This window comes from Bombina bombina, chromosome 1 (assembly GCF_027579735.1).
Source record: "Bombina bombina isolate aBomBom1 chromosome 1, aBomBom1.pri, whole genome shotgun sequence".
NCBI lineage: Eukaryota > Metazoa > Chordata > Amphibia > Anura > Bombinatoridae > Bombina > Bombina bombina.
This window is the reverse complement of record NC_069499.1, coordinates 1330126219-1330151160: the sequence shown is the minus strand read 5'-3', so window position 1 is coordinate 1330151160 and position 24942 is coordinate 1330126219. Positions and strand designations below refer to the sequence as shown.

At 40.7% G+C, this 24942-nt stretch overlaps 1 protein-coding gene across 1 annotated transcript in view; it reads left to right on the top strand.

Moving 5' to 3' along the window:
• The window catches only part of SLC9A5 (solute carrier family 9 member A5), a 378033-nt gene that overhangs the window by 204224 nt on the left and 148867 nt on the right, over nucleotides 1-24942 (top strand). Inside the window, exon 6 of the mRNA XM_053719439.1 lies at nucleotides 15453-15673. Coding sequence (XP_053575414.1) covers nucleotides 15453-15673 — 221 coding nt within the window. The remainder of the gene's footprint in view (nucleotides 1-15452; nucleotides 15674-24942) is intronic.

Here is a 24942-nt window from a genome sequence, read left to right as displayed (position 1 = left end):
AGCAGCAAGCAACTTCTCCTGAGGTCCTGAGAGTCTTCTGAGGGACTAATTGAAGCTTTAAACCCCATATTATCGCTTTCTAAGGGCAGGTAGGGCCACAGCAGAGCTGTGGCAAGCTGCTTTAGGTTTTTTTTTACCGGTTTTAGACATATTTCAATCCGGTTTTGTCAATTGGGGGTTTATTGCTTATTTACTTGTGGTGCAATACTCCTAAAGCTTAGTGGGTACACTGTTAAAATTTCAGAAAAATTGAAGCAATTTTAACCTGTTTTGCAGTTTGTGTATGCCTTTTTTTCTCTTAAAGGTACAGTACCGTTTTTGCAAATTGTGTTTTTTTCATTAAATAAAGTTTTTTCCAAGCTTGCTTGCTTCATTACTAGCCTGTTAAACATGTCTGACACTGAGGAAACTCATTGTTCAATTTGTTTAGAAGCCATTGTGGAACCCCCTCTTAGAATGTGTCCCACTTGTACTGATATGTCTATAAATTGCAAACAGCATATTTTGACTTATAAAAGTTTGGCATTAGATGATTCTCAGACAGAAGGAAATCAGGTTTTGCCATCTAGTTCTCCCCAAGTGTCACAACCAGTAACGCCCGCACAAGGGACGCCAAGTACTTCTAGTGCGTCTAATTCTTTCACCTTGCAAGATATGGCTTCAGTTATGAATACTACCCTCACAGAGGTTTTATCTAAGCTGCCTGGGTTGCAAGGGAAGCGCAGTAGCTCTGTGTTAAGAACAAATGCTGAGCCTTCTGACGCTTTAGTAGCCGTATCTGATATTCCCTCACAATGTTCTGAAGTAGGGATGAGGGATTTGCTGTGTGAGGGAGAGATTTCTGATTCAGGAAAGATGTTCTCTCAGACAGATTCAGATATGACAGCATTTAAATTTAAGCTAGAGCACCTCCGCTTATTGCTCAGGGAGGTTTTAGCTACTCTGGATGATTGTGACCCTATTGTAGTTCCAGAGAAATTGTGTAAAATGGACAAATATTTAGAGGTTCCTGTTTACCCTGATGTGTTTCCGGTCCCTAAGAGGATTTCGGACATTGTTACTAAGGAGTGGGATAAACCAGGTATTCCGTTCTCTCCCCCTCCTGTTTTTAAGAAAATGTTTCCCATTTCTGACACCATAAAGGACTCATGGCAGACGGTCTCTAAGGTGGAGGGAGCTATTTCTACCCTGGCTAAGCGTACAACTATACCTATTGAAGACAGTTGTGCTTTCATTGATCCTATGGATAAAAAATTAGAGGGTCTCCTAAAGAAAATTTTTGTTCATCAAGGTTTTCTTCTTCAACCTATAGCATGCATTGTTCCTGTAACCACTGCAGCTGCCTTTTGGTTTGAGGCTCTAGAAGAGGCTCTTCAGATGGAGACCCCACTAGATGATATTTTGGACAGACTTAAGGCTCTTAAGTTGGCTAATTCTTTTATTACAGACGTTGCTTTTCATCTTGCTAAATTAGCGGCTAAGAATTCAGGTTTTGCCATTTTAGCGCGTAGAGCGTTATGGCTTAAGTCCTGGTCAGCTGATGTGTCATCTAAATCTAAGCTTTTGTCCATCCCTTTCAAAGATAAGACCCTATTCGGGCCTGCATTGAAAGAGATCATTTCAGACATTACTGGAGGGAAGGGTCATACCCTCCCTCAGGATAAGTCAAATAAGACAAGGACCAAACAAAATAATTTTCGTTCCTTTCGAAACTTCAAGAGTGGTCCCTCTACCTCTTCCCCTGCTACAAAGCAAGAGGGGAACTTTGCTCAATCCAAGCCAACCTGGAGACCTAATCAGGCTTGGAACAAGGGTAAACAGGCCAAAAAGCCTGCTGCTGCCACTAAGTCAGCATGAAGGGGTAGCCCCCGATCCGGGACCGGATCTAGTAGGGGGCAGACTCTCTCTCTTTGCTCAGGCCTGGGCATGAGACGTTCAGGATTCCTGGGCAGTAGAAATTGTTGCCCAGGTATACCTTCTAGATTTCAAGGATTCCCCTCCAAGGGGGAGGTTCCATCTTTCTCAATTGTCTGTAAACCCGACAAAAAGAGAGGCGTTCTTACGCTGTGTAGAAGACCTTTTTACCATGGGAGTGATCTGCCCAGTTCCAAAAGCAGAACAGGGGCAGGGGTTCTACTCCAATCTGTTTATAGTTCCCAAAAGTGAGGGAACGTTCAGACCAATTCTGGATCTCAAGATCCTAAACCAATTCCTAAGAGTTCCATCTTTCAAGATGGAGACCATTCGAACTATCTTACCATTGATCCAGGAGGGTCAATATATGCGTATCTGCACATTCCTATCCACAAATATCATCACCAGTTCCTCAGGTTCGCCTTTCTGGACATGCATTATCAGTTTGTGGCTCTTCTTTTCGGGTTGGCCACGGCACCGCGAATCTTCACGAAGCTGCTAGAGTCCCTTCTGGCAGTTCTAAGGCCACGGGGCATAGCAGTGACGCCTTATCTAGACGACATTCTAATTCAAGCGTCGTCCTTCCAACTATCCAAGTCTCACACGGACTTAGTGTTGGCCTTTCTAAGGTCTCACGGGTGGAAAGTGAACGTAAAAAAGAGTTCTCTTTCCCCCCTCACAAGAGTTTCATTTCTAGGGACTCTGATAGACTCGGTGGACATGAAAATATTTCTGACGGAGGTCAGGAAATCAAAGATTTTGTCCACCTGCCGAGCTCTTCATTCCATTCCTCGGCCGTCAGTGGCTCATTGTATGGAGGTTATCGGACTAATGGTAGCGGCAATGGACATAGCTCCGTCTGCTCGCTTGCATCTCAGACCACTGCAACTATGCATGCTCAATCAGTGGAATGGGGATTATGTGGATTTATCTCCTCAGATAAATCTGGATCAAGAGACCAGAGACTCTCTTCTTTGGTGGTTGTCACAGGATCATCTGTCCCAGGGAATGTGTTTCCGCAGGCCAGAATGGGTTATAGTGACGACAGACGCCAGTCTTCTGGGCTGGGGTGCAGTCTGGAATTCCCTGAAAGCTCAGGGTTTGTGGACTCGGGAGGAGGCTCTCCTACCGATAAATATTCTGGAATTAAGAGCGATATTCAATGCTCTCCAGGCATGGCCTCAGCTGGCTTCGGCCAGATTCATCAGGTTTCAGTCGGACAACATCACGACTGTGGCTTATATCAATCATCAGGTTGGAACAAAGAGTTCCTTAGCGATGATAGAGGTCTCACGGATAATCCAATGGGCAGAGGCTCACTCTTGCCATCTGTCAGCGATCTATATCCCAGGTGTAGATAACTGGGAGGCAGATTTTCTAAGTCGTCAGACTTTTCATCCGGGGGAGTTGGAACTCCATCCGGAGGTGTTTGCTCAGCTGGTTTGGCTATGGGGCACACCAGAGTTGGATCTGATGGCATCTTGTCAGAACGCCAAACTTCCTCGTTACGGCTCCAGGTCAAGGAATCCTCAGGCTGTACTGATAGATGCTCTAGCAGTACCCTGGTTGTTCAACCTGGCTTATGTGTTTCCACCTTTCCCTCTCCTTCCACGTCTGATTGCCAGAATCAAACAGGAGAGAGCATCAGGGATTTTGATAGCACCTGCGTGGCCATGCAGGACTTGGTATGCAGACCTGGTGGACATGTCATCCCTTCCACCATGGTCTCTGCCATGGAGACAGGACCTTCTGATTCAAGGTCCATTCAAGCATCCAAATCTAATTTCTCTGCAACTGACTCCTTGGAGATTGAACGCTTGATTCTATCAAAGCGGGGTTTCTCTGAGTCAGTCATAAATACCTTGATTCAGGCTGTTACGAGGAAATTTTATCATAAGATATGGCGTAAATATCTTTTTTGGTGCGAATCCAAAGGCTTCTCCTGGAGTAAAATCAGGATTCCTAGGATTTTGTCTTTTCTCCAAGAGGGATTGGAGAAAGGATTATCAGCTAGTTCCCTAAAGGGACAGATATCTGCTCTGTCTATTTTGTTGCACAAGCGTCTGGCAGATGTTCCAGACGTTCGGGCTTTTTGTCAGGCTTTAGTTACAATTAAGCCTGTGTTTAAACCTATTGCTCCGCCATGGAGTCTAAATTTAGTTCTTAGAGTTCTTCAGGGGGTTCCGTTTGAACCCATGCATTCCATAGATATTAAGCTTTTATCTTGGAAAGTTTTGTTCCTAGTTGCTATCTCTTCAGCTCGAAGAGTTTCTGAGCTATCTGCATTACAATGTGACTCTCCTTATCTTGTGTTCCATGCTGATAAGGTGGTTTTGCGTACCAAGCCTGGGTTCCTACCTAAGGTTGTTACTAACAGGAATATCAATCAAGAAATTGTTGTTCCTTCTCTGTGTCCTAATCCTTCTTGTAAGAAAGAACGCCTGTTGCACTACTTGGATGTGGTTCGTGCTTTGAAATTTTATTTGCAGGCAACCAAAGATTTTCGTCAAACATCTTCTTTGTTTGTTGTCTATTCTGGAAAGCGTAGGTGTCAAAAGGCTACGGCGACTTCTCTTTCCTTTTGGCTGAAAAGCATCATCCTTTTGGCTTATGAGACTGCTGGACAGCAGCCTCCTGAAAGGATTACAGCTCATTCTACTAGAGCGGTAGCTTCCAAATGGGCTTTTAAAAATGATGCTTCTGTTGAACAGATTTGTAAGGCTGCGACTTGATCGTCGCTTCATACCTTTTCAAAATTTTATAAATTTGATACTTTTGCTTCTTCAGAGGCTATTTTTGGGAGAAAGGTTTTGCAAGCAGTGGTGCCTTCCGTTTAGGTTCCTGTCTTGTCCCTCCCTTCATCCTTGTCCTAAAGCTTTGGTATTGGTATCCCACAAGTTAGGATGAATCTGTGGACTCGGTACATCTTGCAAAAGAAAACAAAATTTATGCTTACCTGATACATTTCTTTCTTTTGCGATGTACCGAGTCCACGGCCCGCCCTGTCTATTCAAGACAGATAGTATTTTTTTATGTAAACTTCAGTCACCTCTGCACCTTATAGTTTCTCCTTTTCTTCCTTGGCCTTCGGTCGAATGACTGGGGGGTGGAGTTTAGGGGTGAGCTATATAGACAGCTCTGCTGTGGTGCTCTCTTTGCTTCTTCCTGTCAGGAAGGACAATATCCCACAAGTTAGGATGAATCCTTTTCGCAAAAGAAAGAAATTTATCAGGTAAGCATAAATTTTGTTTTTTCTTCTTAAATGGAAAGAGTCCACAGCTGCATTCATTACTTTTGGGGAATAAGAACCTGGCCACCAGGAGGAGGCAAAGACATCCCAGCCAAAGGTTTAAATACTCCTCCCACTCCCCTCATCCCCCAGTCATTCTTTGCCTTTTGTCCCAGGAGATTGACAGAGAGGTGTCAGAATTTTTTAATTTTTGTTTTTTTGTCTCTTATGGAGGGTAGTACTCTTCGGCATGGGACAGGAGTTTTAAGTAGTCCTGTCAGTCTCTCAGTGAGGGCTTGGATGAAAGTCTCTCCCTGCGAAACCATCCCAACTCATATTAAAAGCTTATCAAACAATCGCCGTTGTCGAATTTCACTCCGCTGCCTGCTTCTCTCAAGTCCATGACGGAGGCGATGCCACTATTCGTCACACTTGAAAGGCTGTGTTCCTGTTCCATGGCGTAGATTCCGATAAGATTGTTTAATTTTATTAAAAAGAATGAGGGGAGTAGGCTGTTTTTAGAATTGCGCTGGGCCCTTAATTTAGACACAGCTGAACCTGTTTAAAGGATTGAAAATGCACACCCTTAAAATATATATTATGAAAAAACCTTAAGAGAGAAAAGTTTGTAGAGACCAAATAAGTAACTACACAAAAGACAGGGATATCAGCATTTTCATTTTAATTGGTTAAAATAACCTTAACATACATCCCTATCAGGGAAAATACAAAACGGTGCAGCACAGTTCCTGCAAGCCTATACCAGACAGAGACTCTGATACTGGCTTTACATGGGAACCACATACAAAGAATGCACAGAGGGCTAAGGTCACACAGTCCTAGGACATCAAAATCGCAACATTCACTCTTATAGTCAGCAATTGGCTCGAATCAACAAACAACACCTCTAACAGAGGATGGCAGTGCAATCCCTGCACTAATCAGCCAACATGTTAATCATTGAGGATCTATGTTTGCTAAAACAGATAGTAAACACAACTATATACAATAGTTCTAAAGAATATTGTAAGCATATATGCATAGGATATTAAGTGCATAGGTAAATTGTGACTGAAAAATGGTGATTGAAACCTAGTGGGAAACCAAGCAACACCTATTTCAGAGGGCACCCCTAACATCTAGGAAGGATATGGTGTCATGAAATTTACCATTTAGGATCTATGCTTGGTCTTCCTTATATCAAGGTGACAATCTTACCAAATTAAATTGACAAGTACAATCAAATGTCAGAATTATTACAAGGAAACAAAAGGCAAGTGATATATACATAAATCGTAATGCACATATTAAACCACATGGCAAATAATGGGGTGTATGTCCTCCGAACTTATAGTATAATTTTCACACACTGTCCAGAGTACATGTGTCACATAAGCATGATACACCAAGCGCCATGTAAATTACTCTCTTAGAGGGGTAGAATTCCTTCCCTCTATTGCAATGTGGACATGGTAATTCTTATAGCCATCCTCTCGAGCAAAAAAGCAGCAATCCTGTATCCAAAACTGCTTGGTTAGACTTGTGAGCTGTCAGGTTAATTACCAAATGTTTCCATTCTGTTGCGAACTTTGTTCCAGGGCTGAGCGGCCCGCTCCGTGCACGTCACTGCCCAGGAGTCTATCCCTAGTACAAGCAAAACAGGAACAAATGGAGCACCGCCTTGATTAAAAGTTAAATAGCAACTATTAATATAGTAGATAATGCTAAACAGCCATAAACTCACCCATTAGTTAAGTTTACAAAAAGTATCCACTAGTCAACTTAAATTAGAAATTTATTAAAAAGAATGAGGGGAGTAGGCTTTTTTAGAATTGCGCTGGGCCCTTAATTTAGACACAGCTGAACCTGTTTAAAGGATTGAAAATGCACACCCTTAAAATATATATTATGAAAAAACCTTAAGAGAGAAAAGTTTGTAGAGACCAAATAAGTAACTACACAAAAGATAGGAATATCAGCATTTTCATTTTAATTGGTTAAAATAACCTTAACATACATCCCTATCAGGGAAAATACAAAACGGTGCAGCACAGTTCCTGCAAGCCTATACCAGACAGAGACTCTGATACTGGCTTTACATGGGAACCACATACAAAGAATGCACAGAGGGCTAAGGTCACACAGTCCTAGGACATCAAAATCGCAACATTCACTCTTATAGTCAGCAATTGGCTCGAATCAACAAACAACACCTCTAACAGAGGATGGCAGTGCAATCCCTGCACTAATCAGCCAACATGTTAATCATTGAGGATCTATGTTTGCTAAAACAGATAGTAAACACAACTATATACAATAGTTCTAAAGAATATTGTAAGCATATATGCATAGGATGTTAAGTGCATAGGTAAATTGTGACTGAAAAATAGGTGTTGCTTGGTTTCCCACTACGTTTCAATCACCATTTTTCAGTCACAATTTACCTATGCACTTAACATCCTATGCATATATGCTTACAATATTCTTTAGAACTATTGTATATAGTTGTGTTTACTATCTGTTTTAGCAAACATAGATCCTCAGGTTATCATTATTTTTCATGTTCAACTAAGCATTCAAGAGGACCTGTGGGTCAGGGAGGCGGGAAGGATTGTTTCAGTTTTTATAGCCTTCAGTCATAGATGGCCGGGCAGGGGAGTTTTTCCGCTGCATCACTCTATCTGATTTCATCAGTTTTCCTCCCCCATGTGGTGGAGGGTTGGAGGGCTTAACGCCCCTTACCACAGTTGAGCGGTTTGGCCTTCATTTTCAGGCCTCTGGATTTGTCCTTTTGGGCTTGGTCCAACAGTTTGTACAGGATAGCTGTCTAGCATGCATAAGGTTTGCAGTTTGAAAGCAGTTGCAGCTCTTGACACCTTGCAGGTGTACGCGTAAGCTGTTTATAGTTTATCTAGAGGGCGGAGCAACAGATGTATTAAATAAACGGATTATAAATCTGAGATACTTCGGCAGCTAAATAATAGGAATGTATATAAGGTTATTGCAGGTAACCCTATCAATAAAATTACTAAGGAAATTCAAACAATTGTCCAATGTGCAGTTAAGAATGGCCTAATTGATGATAAGACAGCTACATTTTTAATTGTAACTGACCCTATTACACCTGTGCTATATGTTGTGCCCAAGATTCATAAGTCCTTGACTGCTCCACCAGGTCGTCCCATTGTTGCTGGAACTAACTCTGTGTTTTCACACATTTCCATTTTTTTGGATAGAGTATTAAGACCTTTGGTGGAGCAGTCAAGTACTTTTATTAAGGACACCAATGATTTCTTGGTTAAACTTAACAGCTTGCAACTCCAGAGTGATAAGTTTGTGCTTTTCACTCTGGATGTTGCAAGTTTGTATACCTCCATCACTCATGAGAGTGGCATTGGTGCTGTTCAATATGCTTTCTGCTGGTATGCATTCACTGGTACAGGTTGAATTTATTCTGCAACTGCTGGAGTTAATTCTCTATAATAATTATTTTCTTTTTGAGGATCTTTTTTATTTGCAGTTGCAGGGTACAGCGATGGGCTCCAACGTCGCCCCAAATTATGCCAACATTTTCATGAACCTCTTTGAGGAAAAATTTGTGTTTGAAAGTGCTCTGTTTCGTCGGTGTGGTGCCACTTGGTGGCGCTACATCGATGATATCTTTGGAGTGTGGCTGGGCGACGTTGGAGCCCTTGAGCTTTTTGTTGCTGAGTTGAACAATTCAACCAACAACATTAAATTCACTCTGACTACTAGTGAACATTCTATTGACTTCTTGGATGTGACTGTGATCAAGGATGGATATCACTTTAAAACTGACATTTTCAGAAAGGAGACAGATAGAAATAATTTATTGATGTATGACAGTGCTCACCATCCCTCCTTGATCAGGTCACTACCCAAGAGCCAATTGCTTAGAGTGAAACGGATTGTCAATGAGGAATCTAACATTCCCATAAGATTGTCTGAAATGGGAAAGAAATTTCTACAACGTGGCTATCCATCTGATTTTATTGATAGTACCATTGATTGTGTGTCCCAATTGAACCGTGACACTCTGTTGCAGTCAAGAAAACCAGAGAACAAGGACCCTAAAAGAATGATTTTTGTGTCAGAATTTTCTAGACAGAGTAATCAGGTTCTTAAAATAATAAAAAAGCATTGGGCCATTCTTGGTCATTGCAATTCAGACATTGAAGAGTTTGGCCTAGCACCAATGCCTGCCTATAAACGGAGTAAAAGTTTGAGAGATACTCTTATAAGAGCAGACATTGGGTCATCTAAAAGGGACACTCAAATGTTTATTACCAAGAAAAATCTAGGATGTTTCCCTTGTTTAGGGTGTAGCAACTGCAGTTCCATAGTGAAAGGTCCTTATTTTCACACCCACAGAGTGGACATAAGTTTTATTATAGGGACTATTTCACTTGTAACAGCAGTTATGTAATTTATATGATCAAATGCCCATGTGGGAAGGCCTATATTGGCGAGTCCACTAGGAGGGTACGTGATCGTATAACAGAACATAAAAGCAATATCAGGTGTGGCAAACTGTCAACTCCTGTTGCATACCATTTTTTGGCAGCTGGACATCATATCAGCCAACTGCGTTTCCAGGTGATTGAACAGATAAAAATTCCTAGAAGGGGTGGCAATCGTGAAGTTTTGCTGAAACAGAGAGAATCCTATTGGATTTTTCACTTTGATACCCTGGAGCCAAAGAGGCTCAACAGAGAAATAGATTGGTCAGTTTTTTATTGACTTTTTTATTGACTTTAGTAAAATTTTAAATTAAATTAATTTTTTGCTTAACTTTGGCCATTCTAGGTGGACGACCTAAGTAATAAATCTTTATTGTAAATAAATTAATAGGTTGGTAATGTAGTGTATATATTTTTTTTGAATATTTTTTTGATTATATTTGTCTGTATTTTTCTAGTTTAGGCTTCATATCTGTTTGTTTTTAATTTTATCAGATACATCTTGGGAGTCCGCTAGATGGCGCTATTGCATAATATGCTGTGCTGTTAGTAAGAATGTAAGGGTTAACACCCAGGTAAGGCTATTTAAACAGGTGTATCTGCATTGTGATTGTACACATGATTAAGGGGTGTATTACCCCGAAGCGTTGTGACTGTTGATCCTGCATTTTCATGGAATAAAGAATTAACTTTGGCATTTGGTGAGCTTCCATTTTTTACATTGCCTACTTGATTATTGGAGTTTGGTAGTAACTCCTTGGGGCTTGAACCGTTGGTGTTGTGTGCTGGATACTGCTGGACTTTATCACTATAGTGTATCTAGATACAGCTCCTACTCTTTGACGTCTGAGTTATTAGAGACCGTTGTATCTTCTTCCATTGTCTCCGAGTGAGTTGGATCTTCTTTTAGGGATCTGTGTTTCCGGGTGATGGTTGTTCCCTGCGGGGACTTTGTTTAACTCAGGTTTTTCCAGAGCTGGGTAGGCTTAGTGCCTTTCTCTTCCTTGTGTCCTTGTGCTTGTGCGGAGGTAATAGGGAGACTAGTCCTGTTAGTAGGATTTTTTTTACCTCGAGGTATCCCTTGGTTGTCTTGAGGCTCTGAGAAGTATCTTCATACGACTTCTAGCCTTGCTCCTTGGAGCGTTGGACTTTAGCTAGGGGTGGTTCCTTCCTTTGGTCGGGGCTTTCGAGTTCTTCTCGTTATCTGGATTCTCTGGATATGCATCCATATCCCTTGTGTCTGGCTTTTTGGCCAGCTGGGGTGTTTAGTTCTAGGGTAAGGTTTGCCTGAACTATTAGGTGCACTGACCTGTTTTTCTCCCTGAGACTTCCGGTTGCTGAAGCTTCGCTTGGCCTTTTTCCTGACCCAGTCTTGGGTGGTTTTGGAATCTTGGATCTCAGGGCTGGTCGAGGTGTTCCACGGTAGGGGGAACTTGGGCTATGTCCTTGGTCTATCTACCTAACCTGGTCATGATTGGCCAGGTTTTCTCAGTATTTTTTAGTCTTTGCCACAGTGTAGCCCATGTCATCTGGTGGTTAGCTGTGTGGCTTGCGCCTCAAAGGTTGTTGGTTCATACCCAGCTTCTGGCGCTGGAAGTCCAATTTCTGGTGTGCCTTAGGGTTGCATTCCCCTGGTCATCTTGCCAGTGTTCCCGTGGATTCCCTGTTCTGCAGGCGAATGGGTTGGCTGTGCCTCTGCTTGGCAAGATACTTGTAGGGGGGGTCCTTTTCTAGGACACCTGTGTTGGGAATTTCTCTTCCCATTAGCCGGTGATTTCGGGCCTTGAGGACAGTTGTTGCCCTTCCGGCATCATCCCTTTCATTTAGGGGATATTTTCCTCCCTATGGAGATAGAGTCCTTGCTTGGGTCTTCTCCTGGATGGGGGGGGGGGCGGAAAGCTGGGATTGGTTTCCCCTGGGGTCTTGCTGGCTCCAAGTCAGACTTGTTGGGCCTTTATTTTGATAGATCCTTAGGTCTATGGCCTTGTTTTCTGTTTTCAGAGTCGAGTTGTACTTGTACTCTGTGGGGATGGCTGTGCTATCCTTACACTCGTTCCTGTACCTGTTTTGGAATTCTTTTGTTCCCCTGTCCTGGATCCTTGAGGCTGGGTGTGGGTCTGCAGGTCAGGATGGCCAAGCAGTCTAAGGCGCTGCGTTCAGGTCGCAGTCTCCTCTGGATGTGTGAGCCTTTTTGAGTCTATCCTGTTAGCTCAGTCTGCTAGGGTATAGATTTTCCTTTCAACTTGCTCCATTGATCTCAGAAGAGGGTTTACTCTTCCTTCGGGTTCTAAGGGTATACTCCCCTTCTTGGGGGGCCTCGATTGAGGTTTTATGTTCCCCTTTTTAGGGACCTGTGTGTAGATCCAGCGACTTAGGTTGCCTGGAGCGTGCCCTCTGTCTGGGGGTTGCTTTTGCGGTCTGTTTCTTGCTTGACTGCTTCTTCCTCCTCACAAGTACCCTCTGTGTCGTCCTGTTATGGAATCTGTGTTCTCAAACTTGGGGTTTTTCACCTGGGTGTATTACACACTTTTTTATGGCGAATGCTTTGGTATTCTATGGTCAGACTTTGCCTCTTCAGTTGTATTACGTGCTTGCAGGGTGTTGGAGAGACGTATTTTCTGTCTCTGTGCCCGGTCTTATCCCGGTCTTATCCCGGATTTTGCTTTGTATAGGCGTGGCCTCCTTCCCCTGTTTGAGCCCCTTTGGGTCTCTGTTAGCTGGGCTCACTCTTGGAGGTGTTCTTTTTTCTATTAGGGGACCTTTCGGTTTCCTTGGTTCTCCTTTGCCTTGTCCCCTTGGGGGTTTCAGCTGGTGTTTCCTTCATTTGTGGGGGATGAGCGGTGGGGGACCGTCTGTTGGGTGATGGTGTCTCCTGAAGGACTGTTGGCTCAGTTGAGTCCGTTTGCGGTCTCTAGTTTGGCTTCTGGACTGACTGCGAGTCAGTGTCTTTGGGGCTTTTCCTCTTAAATTTTTTCGAAGTGAGGTTTTTTATTGGGTAGAGGTTCAGGCCTGATGCCCTCAGTACGGGCCACCTATTGTACCCTCCCGTCTTGGCATTCAGTGTCCTATATAGCTTGGGTATTGTTTTCCCAAAAGTAATGAATGCAGCTGTGGACTCTTTCCATTTAAGAAGAAAAACTTAAATTATGCTTACCTGATAAGCACCTCTGGCACCTTTCATCCTGATATTTCTTCTACTGTTCCTTGTTCCTCGGCAGAATGACTGGGGGATGAGGGGAGTGGGAGGAGTATTTAAGCCTTTGGCTGGGGTGTCTTTGCCTCCTCCTGGTGGCCAGGTTCTTATTTAATAGATCCAGTTTTCTTGAAGAAAACACAGAAATGGGGGTTACCCTGATAACTAAAATAATATAGGAAATACTATACAATTTAACGGAGATTTAAGAAGATTGTATCAGCTTAAAGGGTCAGTAATATAAAAATATATCTGGCAAAAAAGTAATGTCCTATTCGTGCTTGTTGACATGGTTTCTCAGATTCTCCTCATTCAAAGCAATTTGTCTCTAAATGTAACCCAGGGGATCCTTTACATTGCATGACTTTTGACAAGTTTTAGAGGCTTGGAAAAATCAGGCTTGGCTCTAGAGTTTGAATTTTAAGGAAGCTATACTTTTTATATTTTTATGGTTTAATGCTGGAATGCTGGGAATGGAAGGGATTGCAGTTGAATCTCAGGAACAGGCCAAGGCTAAAACCAGATAGGCTGTAAAGTACGAGTGTATAAAAGCTCATGAAACTCTCAGAAGAGTGTAAGGAGGACAGGCCAAGTCAGGGACCAGGTGTTCCAGTTAAAACCAGTCTTTAAAGAACAAGGGATAGGCAGCATAATAATCCAAGTAACAAAAGTCATGGGTCAGCAATGGGTAAAATAGTTACAAATACACAGTTCAGGTCTGGGCAAAGGCCTAGTGCAGTAAGCAGGTAAGGTTCATAACAATAAGGTCAATAACTTAAGCATGAACACCAAAACTTCTCAGGAGAATAATGAAACACAGAGTAGCAATCTTAATGGTCTTGTAACTCTTCATTTGGCGCCAATACTGCTGCAGAGTCACATCTGATTCTGAAAGCACAAATAGCACTGTTAGTGCAGGTCATAGAATCTGTAAATATATTAACAAATAGTTCCAGCTTTGCTCAACTTAGTGCACCCCTCTCTGCATGCCTCGCTCACGTCAGGTCCGGCTTAATCCTATACATCTCCTCATCAGATTGACCACAAGCAAGAGATAGAGCTTCCCAAACCTCTTTAACTTAGCACAGACCAAGGCAGAGAAGGTAAGTAATTAATAGCCTTAAGATGGAAAACAATTTAAGTAATGTACAAGTTATTCTGACTGATCGGTATAGTAAAATAGTGGAAAGGAACAGGGATGTCTTCCGTTAAAGGGACATACAAGCATTTTATTATTGCACTAATATTTGCCTTTAATTGAGAGTATTGGGGATAATTGTTCATTTAAAACCAGATTATTGAGGGAAATAAAAAGTTGTTAAAGAAGAAGTTAAAATATGTTAGTGTCTCAGAGTAACCAAAAAAGACCAGCTGTTTGTGTACGTAAAGCAAATGTGCATATTAGATTTTGTAATGACTTCAGGAAACTAAATGATGTGTGGAAATGTAATGCATTCCTCATGCCACATGTTTATGAGCTAGGTAAAATACTGGCAAAAGCTAAATTTCTCCCTATATAATACCTTACAAAGGGTTTTTGATAGATACCTCAAACCAAGAGTGTAAGAGTGAAAACAACATTACAAAGATTATAAAGTAGGTTAGAACTTGAATGGGCATTGTCTGTCTAGAAAATATGATTTAATAGTTTTCATAACCCACTTAACCACCAAAAAAAATAAATCTCTAACACCAATTTCCTTTTTAAATGGACACTAAGGGGCCTATTTAAGAAAGTGCGAGCGGTCATGATTCGATATTGCGGATCATGTCCGCTGCACATCAATAAATGCCTAAGGAATACGCTGTCGGCATTTATCATTGCACCAGCAGTTGATTTCCGGCGATGTCTGTCCGCCACCTCAGAGCAGCCTGAAGACTCGCCAGAAACACGGGACATCAAGCTAACGGGAAGAGAAATTCCCAACACAGATGTCCTAGAAAACTTCTAAATATGTCTTATGTGTGTGTGCATATGTATGTGTTTATATGTGTATATATGTCAGTAAATACATACATACACACATATAAGTATATATATATATATATATATATATATATATATACACACACACACACATACATAGACATATTTAGACATGTATAAGAAGGCTGCATTAGAGCTTATAACCAATAAATGTGGTATTTTATTGTTTGATCATGATAAAAATCCATCACCTTATCAAGTATAACACAAAACAATAATGCACATACAAAAGTAAAATCCTCTTAGATTAATAAACAACAGGTCTGGAAAACTCAGACAATACAAGTAAGAGGCACTTAGTGCACACCGGACACCTCAAAATAACTGTGTCCGGACGCAAGTGTCCCAAGCAGAATAGGAGCTCTTAGTGCTCCAAAGGATAAAGACAAAAAATGTGTTGCAATTCAGACAACTTTAATGAGCTGTATGTTATCAAAACGATTACATCTATTGTCCCAGTCAATAATACTGTACAGGAGGGTATAATGTGCACCTGAAGATGCTTCCACACTCCACAGGTGCACTTCTCTCCACTTTCACAATACCTTTTTACCATGACCGATCAATTGCTCTTTTCTTTGTATTATGATATTTATACTCCATTTACTGCCAGAAGTAATCCACATGTATTTTTATTTTTGTGGGCAGAGTGACGTTTTGTGGTTTGTGCTGTAAGAAGTATGTTGAAGCAAACATCTCAAACAAGTCACGGACAACAGTAAAATACACCATGAAAACCTTGGCCAGCAGCTCAGAGACCATTATCTTCATCTTCTTGGGCATTTCGGCGGTGGATACATCTAAGTGGATGTGGGATACAGGCCTGGTCCTGTTCACACTCATTTTTATCTTGGTCTTTAGGGCGATTGGTAAGAATTTTTGCCATGCTATGATGTCATATGTCCCACTTTCTTGTTTAAGGGATTTTATTGCTTAAACTCTATTTGTTTTATTTACTTTTTAAATGGGGGAACTGTATCAGTCCAGTTAAGTAATAATGATGTAAAGATAATAGTGTATTTTAGTATTTAGTGATTTTTTTTTTATTGGAATTCCTTTATATTTTTTAAAATACAAGGTTATTCCTTTCTTCCCGAGGTTTGTAATGATGCTCACAAGTTTTATGGGGTACAGAAATTGTATATACATTACATGAGACAAGCAAATGAAAAATGTTTGAACTGCTAATGACTATGGCCTAGATTTAGAGTTCGGCGGTAAAAGGGCTGTTAACGCCACGCGTGTTTATGTCTAACGCACGTCATTGTTTGACTCCGGTATTTAGAGTTAAGATAAGACCATCTAACGATGCTCCTAACGCGTGTATGTCACACGCGTAATCCTGCCCGCGTTAGACAGTCTCCCATAGAGATCAATGGGAAAGCAAATAAATTGCCTTTTTTCACCTAACACTCGATCTCGCGAGAATACGCACAGCTCGGTCATATGACGCATACCACATCATGCACAACAATAACACGCCGCAAATGTCACAACAACAATCAATCAACAAAGCACACAAGCATTACACATTCACGAGCGGGGGAAGTTTTAATACTATTTATACGGGGAATACGCATATACTTTAAGATGCGGAAAATCGCACAATAACAACAAGGATTAAAAAATATATACATACACTAGAAACAAAATCGCATTCAATATCATTATATATTATGAAAAACATACATATACAACACTTCACGAAGAACACACCATCGCAAATTCACATTTAAAAAGAATACTTTTGGACAATGAAAGCTAAAACGAACACTATGACATCATCGCATTCTACACATTCCACAAATACCAACTCGAAATGAGCATGCGCAAATTCACACACCTAATACACATTGCAATAATATTAATTGCTAATAAAGCACACCTGAACACTAATTACAATGGAAATTGGGACATCATTAAACATTTACACAGGGTATATAAGCACCACACAAGCATGGCTTCTTTGACTGTGTTGCTGGTGGGTCTTTGGAGATTTAAGAATAGAGAGTTAGAGAATTTTTGAGAGTGAGTTAGTGTTAGCGTGAGAGAGTCAGTTGGTAGTGTTAGCGTGAGAGAGTCAGTTGGTAGTGTTAGCGTGAGAGAGTGAGTGAGTTAGTGGGAGTTAGTGGGAGTGGGAGAGAGTCTGTTAGTGGGAGCGTGAGTGAGTTAGTGGAAGTTATTAGTGAGAGTTGTTAGTGGGAGCGTCAGTTAGTGGTAGTTAGTGAGCGTTAGTGGGAGTGTTTGTTATTGAGAATTAGAAGTAGTGTGAGTTAGCGAGCGAGTGATTTATCTGTACACTTAACACATTTACACGCAAACACATTCAATACATACATACACTTATCAATAACACTACATACACTCCATACCCCCTACCCCCTCATACTACACTCCATACCCCATTCCTTGTAGTCCCATTCCCTTTCATCCCATTTACTCTTATCCCATACCCCATACCCATCCCATACCCATCCCCTAGTTACATTTAGTTTACATATCCTCCTTTTATTCTTATTCTTTTCGTTTATTTAAATACTCCTTACCCTCTTTGTTTTTTTTACATCCCTCACACTTTAAGCACCTTTTTTGTCTTTTTAGTTCTTTATTTTGACCCCCTTTCATTTCATCACACTCACTTTTTTTTTGATTATTTGGGGTTTAATTTAGGGAGGAGATGGAGGCCAGGCAGGGGACAGGTAGAGGGGGGAGTAGAGGGAGGGGGAGAGGAACAGGGCAGGAAGGGGGGCAGGAAGCGGGGGTGGAAGCGGTGGGTGGACCCAGCCACTTGGTTCAAGATGACCAAGTGGCTGGGCCCAGTGGCGGTCAGAGTAGGGCTTCACAGTCCGGGAAACAGAGGGCATCGTCACAGGGGAAGGCCAAGGCGACTAGGGAGGCGAGGTTTACGATGGAGGAGAAGGAGGCCCTCGTAGAGGCCTATATGGCCAGGCATAGGATGCTGCAGCACCAAAAGACCACCCCGACTGACAAGAGGAGGCTCTGGAACGAGATTAGGAATGCAGTCAATGCAGTGGGTGGCCGGAACCGGGATATGGATTCTATCAAACATCGGTACCGGGACTGTAAACTTGAACTGAAAAAAAAGTTAAGCCTGGAGGCCCGACATGCCGCAGGGACCGGTGGCGGCCCTGCCCTTGAAATGGATTTCTGCAGATGGGAGGAAATGTTGCGGCCCAGCATCTCCGAGGTGGAAGTAGTCGGTATCGGAGGAATCGATACCGGGAACCTGCCACTCTCATCTGACGGTAAGCTCATTCAACAATAATTTCACATACGAATGTATTTCAATGGACACTATACGCAAACATTTACTTTCATGATTGAGGTAGCGAATACAATTTGACCAAACATTCAAATGTACTTATATTACCTAATTTGATTCATTCTTGAGATATATTTTAATGAAGAAATAGCCATGCACACGGTGAAACAATCACAGGAGGCAGCTATATTCAGCTAACAATCAGCATCTTAGAAGCATATTTAGATATGCTTTTCAGCAAAGAATATCCAGAGAATGAAGCTAATTAGATAAGAAAAGTACATTCGAATGTTGATACTAAATGTATGCTTCTAAATCATGAAAGATAAAACATTGGGTTTCATGTGTTAAGGATCAGATTAATGCTATTACGCTGTTTACACGCATTCTATTACTTTGCGGTTACATCAGTATCTAGGCTATAGGTTAGGTGTGCATTTAAACAGACTGAAAACAAACGCAAAAACATTCACATTGACCACAGATATCACAAACACGGTTTAGAAAAAGCGGAAATCGTATTGATTGTTTGTTAGATTTCAAAGTGGATTAATGATTCTGCATTTGTAATTGTATCGTAAGCTAAGTCATTTAAACCTTGATTTGCAAATATGCTAATATATATATTTTTTTTTTATTTATATACAGAGTCTGGGGACGAGGCAGCACAGCCTCCTGCATCTCCCCGGGATGAGAGTGGTGGTGAGGAATTCCCACTTCGGAGGGAAGAGGCCCCCCCGTGACGAACAGCGCACGGGAGATGACGAAGAGGCCCCGGAAGCACAGGAGGATCCCGCTGAACCCGCGGAACCCGAGGTCCCTCAAAGACCCGCACTCCGCCGTGCACGGGCACCCCGCCGTGCACGGGTTCAACAGGCACAACAAGAAGAAATAGAGGAGGTGCGGGTTCTACTGGAGTACATAGACCAGATGCGTACCTCCCGGATAGAAAATATAGAAGGACGACGCAGAATACTTGATGGGCAGAATCAAATAATTCAAGGCCAAAATGAAATAATCAGCATCCTGAATAGAATACAAGAAGGACAAACAAGAATGTTTAATCTTCATCAGGAAATGTTCACATTTTTCCGGGAGGCGCATGCTGGTCAACCTCCTGTTGCTGGGCCTCTTGTTGCTGGGCCTCTTGCTGCTGGGCCATCTCCTCCTGCCGGCCCATCTCATCCTCCTCCTCAGCCATCTACTCCTCCTCCTCCTCAGCCATCTACTCCTCCTCCTCCTCAGCCATCTACTCCTCCTCCTCCTCAGCCATCTACTCATCCTCCTCATCCATCTTCTCCTCCTCAGCCATCTACTCCTCACCTTGGTCGTCCCAGTACTCTTCCTTCCACTCCTCCCACAACAGCTCCAAGGAGGACTCTTCGGAGTCGGCAGTTGCCTCTCCCAGAGCCTCAGCCCCGTGGGAAGAGGGGAAGGAAGAGGAAGTAAGTATTTTTTTCCAGCTTCAAATTATTTTTTTTATGTAATGTGTAATGGATAGGTATGTGATGATGTGGTTTTCATACACTTGTGGACCACACTCTGTATATAATCGACTTCTATGGGACCGGGTCCATGGAGGAAGATTGTTTGCAGAGTGTGGGTTATAAGTGTGTGAAAACCACATCATCACATACCTATCCTTGTTCATGATATTGATTGGTTTCTGTGATGTGATGTCCAAACTGTTTCCCGAATCGCTAACTAAATTACCATAACAATTATCCATGATGGCATATTACTGTTTGAATGCCAATAACACAGCTTAAAGGGACAGTCAGAAAATTATTGATTACAAAGAAAACACTGTATTACGCATTATAAATTTTGAAACAACAAAACATGGAGAAATACATGTGTGACTTATGTGCTTACCCTTGTATCTATGACTATGAAAAATGACCACTTATTTGTTGTTCTGACATAACAACATTTTAGATATCAATTATCAATACATGGTCAATAATATGCTGTATGAGCACAAGGTTTTACATATACAAATGCTATCAAAATGCCCTCTAGTGCTCAAATTGTATAATGATTACAAGCACTCTTCAAGATTGAAGAAATGAGCACACCAACCTCATAGGTTTAGATAGCAAATTTAAATAAACCCAGACAAATGTTCAATTGTTGAGAAACATTTGATATCCTTGATATTACAGAATTGACTTTTCGAATAATTTTAAAAAATAACTTTTTTCTAAACTGTCCCTTTAACAACATTACATATGCTAACACATATTTTAAGCTTGTTGGTATATCTACATGTACTTTGTCAAAAAATAAATTTTAAAATCACATTTATATTGACGTGTTAAATAAAGTCTATTTTCTTTAAGAGACATTATTGTGTTAATATTTTATTGTAAATATATTTTTTTTAACAATGAATATGGTTTAAAGTCCTTTTAGGAGTGTGGGGGGGGGGGGGAAATATGCTAACAAAAATATATTTGAAGATTAAACTATGTGGATCTCATACATGATACAAAAAACAACATTTGCATTCAAGGGACAGTATCCTATATTTTTTACATAACTGTATGTAATAGACACTACTACAAACAACAAGATTAACATATACTGATATCAATATTAAAAAGCTTCAAACACTTGCAAATAAAATAAGGTTAGCTATATTGAAAATATAGATGAACCACCATTACAACCGTAAAACAACACAATACACCATCATTAACATATGAAAAGACCCTTTACACAAACTGGACAAAGCTGGAGATGGTACTCACATGAAACTCAGAGGCTTTGCGAGGAGTAAGAAAATTACTTACATTTTCTTAGAACACAAGACAAAATAAACCTATTGGTTAAACAATGGACTATCTAACTATAGACAAAATCAAATATTTTTATTTATAATGTGAGTGTCTAATGAACCTTTAATAAAATATACCACGAAATTACATTTAGAAGAAGTCGGCATCATATATTTAGCATATGATAAATGCATATTGATTACTTTATTCAAACACAATAGCGCATATTTATTAATTAGATATGTTCAACATTAAACACAACAGTAATTTTTCACAAAAAGGAACATTGTTGACAAACATATTAAACATGGACTGTAGAGATTTGCACTTGCCTATAAATATCCTATGCATGAAAACATTTTGCTTTCGTTCGTTGATTCAACCAGACATCCAGCAAAAGAGAATGTGGTGGTCTTTATCAGCTACGGGTCAACAATGTAACATGATGCAAATAATACATATTCGCAAGCTTTTTTAAATTGCATGCAGTCACAAACGTTTTTAACGTGCACAAATATTGCGGGACTACGCAATCCAATCAGACGTTTTTTGACCTTTACATGTGCCGTCTTAACATGGCGCTTCCTTGATCACGTAAGAACGCCATCCAATGAAAGGCACATTATTGATCACGTAAGAACGCCCAAAAAAAAAAGGCGCATCCTTGATCGCGTCAAAACGCAATCCAATAAAAGGCATATTCCTGATCACGTAAGAAAGTCAGTCAATACAAGGAATCATTGGACAGCCTGGCAGGTGACGTCTTAAGCAACATGGCGCATCCGAGATCGCTGAAAAACCGCAGCCAATACAAGGACTCTGTGACATCTTGGCATATCACTAAGAAACGTATTTATATTTTAGGAACTAGTATGTGTGTAGATTGCTATCTAGGAATGACAACAAATCCTGAATCATCTTTTCGGACTTGACTGTCCCTTGAACTATAGCTATGGTGTATATCTTTAACATTTAAAAGATACACATGAGAAATACATATGCCATTGATGTTTTAAGATATGTTTGGATTGTTGTTGAATAACAATAGTTATACATGTATTGATTAAACGTGTCATTTATTCAAGTTTAATTATTGTCAGCCTACCTATAGCCATATATGGGAGGAGATGTATTTTGTTAACATATTAGTTAACTAATATTCATCATCTACATTATTTGCATTACACACAGAGATTTATTTGGTTACACTTTGACAATAATATAGATTTGAAAATGAAATACAGGTGCTGTCAACATTACAATAAGATTGTTTATTAATAAAACTATATGTCCTTGTTCTTGTAAAAAGGACAAAAACGCTTTACAAATGGAAATACATTCATTTACAATATTGATCAACATCACTTAAAGGGACATTATTTTGATTTTAAAATGAGCATACACATAGTCAATACTATTTAAATAAAATGAACACTTTACAGGGATTATATCATTGTATCAATACTCAGATCATTTGGTAAAGGTGCATCAATTCATGCAGAGTTTATAAATACACACATGGATCTGAACATTTAAATATACATATATACACAAATACAAATATATATATACATATATAAAGAAATTACTCTGCTAATCATAATCAGGCAATGATAGAGCTAAGAGAAAATAATATAAACACAAATAATAAGATTACATTGGAGATGTTAATCTTAAAGTCATTTACTATTGTCTTACATATATGATTTCATTATAACAAATATATTTGTTAGGTCCCTTTAAGGATAAACAACATAAACTAGAGCTTTCAAAAAATAACAGGAAGAATGAGGACAAAGATTTGTGAAATAAAATGTATTTTATTAGTATGTAAGAAAACATACACAACGTTTATAAATAATCTTGTAAAAATAAGGAATATATGAGCCATATGACAAGGTAACACAGTGCATCACAGTCCATGAAGAGAGTTGCCAAGGGCCAGCATAGCCCCATTGGAGACACATGGCAAGGTAACACAGTGCATCACAGTCCATGAAGAGAGTTGCCAAGGGCCAGCATAGCCCCATTGGAGACACATGACAAGGTAACACAGTGCCTCACAGTCCATGAAGAGAGTTGCCAAGGGCCAGCATAGCCCCATTGGAGACACATGACAAGGTAACACAGTGCCTCACAGTCCATGAAGAGAGTTGCCAAGGGCCAGCATAGCCCCATTGGAGACACATGACAAGGTAACACAGTGCCTCACAGTCCATGAAGAGAGTTGCCAAGGGCCAGCATAGCCCCATTGGAGACACATGACAAGGTAACACAGTGCCTCACAGTCCATGAAGAGAGTTGCCATGGGGCCAGCATAGCCCCATTGGAGACACATGACAAGGTAACACAGTGCCTCACAGTCCATGAAGAGAGTTGCCAAGGGCCAGCATAGCCCCATTGGAGACACATGACAAGGTAACACAGTGCCTCACAGTCCATGAAGAGAGTTGCCAAGGGCCAGCATAGCCCCATTGGAGACACATGACAAGGTAACACAGTGCCTCACAGTCCATGAAGAGAGTTGCCAAGGGCCAGCATAGCCCCATTGGAGACACATGACAAGGTAACACAGTGCCTCACAGTCCATGAAGAGAGTTGCCAAGGGCCAGCATAGCCCCATTGGAGACACATGACAAGGTAACACAGTGCATCACAGTCCATGAAGAGAGTTGCCAAGGGCCAGCATAGCCCCATTGGAGACACATGACAAGGTAACACAGTGCCTCACAGTCCATGAAGAGAGTTGCCAAGGGCCAGCATAGCCTCATTGGAGACACATGACAAGGTAAAAGAGTGCAACAGGCACAACAATAAACTGATAAAAAGGCCAAATGGCAACAATATAAATACAAATTCAACATGTGGACGGAGGATTATTATCTGCCACCATGGAGCATATCCAGATCCTCCACTTACTGGTCATCCTCTTCATTGTCCTGTGCATGTCCAGCTCCAGATTCAGGCCTTGAACGTAATAGCATAATTTCACGCAGAGTCAAGTCCTGAACCCGGAGCTGGGCCTGCATGGTGTCGTTCATCCCTCTCAGGACAGCTGCGTTCCTCAACACGGCCTGCTCTACTCTTGCTATCCCTTCTAGCATGAGCCATGCTGAGTCACAGCCTAAAATAAAATAAAATTAAATATTAAGGATAATTACACAACAGAATAAAAGTTTTTAATACATACATTGTCATCATAAAGCAAAATAATTATTTACATAAATTATTTTTAATATATTCTTTACACATGAATTAGGTTATTCAGACAGACAGAAATCATTAAAGGCTCATGTTACTCAAACATGTTGTCCCCTTTAATTGGTTTTAGATGATCCACTTATACAGCTTGAGTGTATCAAATCTTGTTAAAGGATTTACATTGTACTTACATCAGCAATTTAAAAAATTCAATTTAGACTGTGGTAGGCACACCTATCCTTAAACATTTTGGCATTGAGGACAAGCTGTGTAAACATAGCAACCAGAAGAAATTACATTCCCACTGGGTTAGACAAGAGATAATGTATCCACATTTGGACATAAAATTTTGGATCCAAGTAGTGGTGTTTGGTATATGTAGTGATATCCAATTAAAGGGACACTGAACCTAAAAATTTAATGGACTGATTCAGATAGAGCATGACATGACAAATCTTTAGATCTTACACATATTCATTTTATGTTTTAATTGTCAAGCTATATTTTGAATGCAAGAATGTTTGTTTTTATGGAAGCCAATATTTGTTGATGAACTTTGTTTGTGCATGCTGGTTGATGGATACATTCATCCAACAATAAAGAAATGATGGCCACATTTATTTTATTGTTTCAACTAATTATAGGAATAAGTTGTTTTCCATAAATATATCAAGAGAATGACCAATAATTCATAAGAGTATTCTATTATACATTGGCTTAACATTGCATGCTGGATTTGAATCACAATTTAACCAATTTAACTTCACTGTACCTTTAAGTATCTTATAAAGTGTATTTAGAATGATACTTACAGCTGTGCCTGGGAAGGACAATCTGACACCCAGGACAATGAAGGTTGAAACAGGGGGGAGGG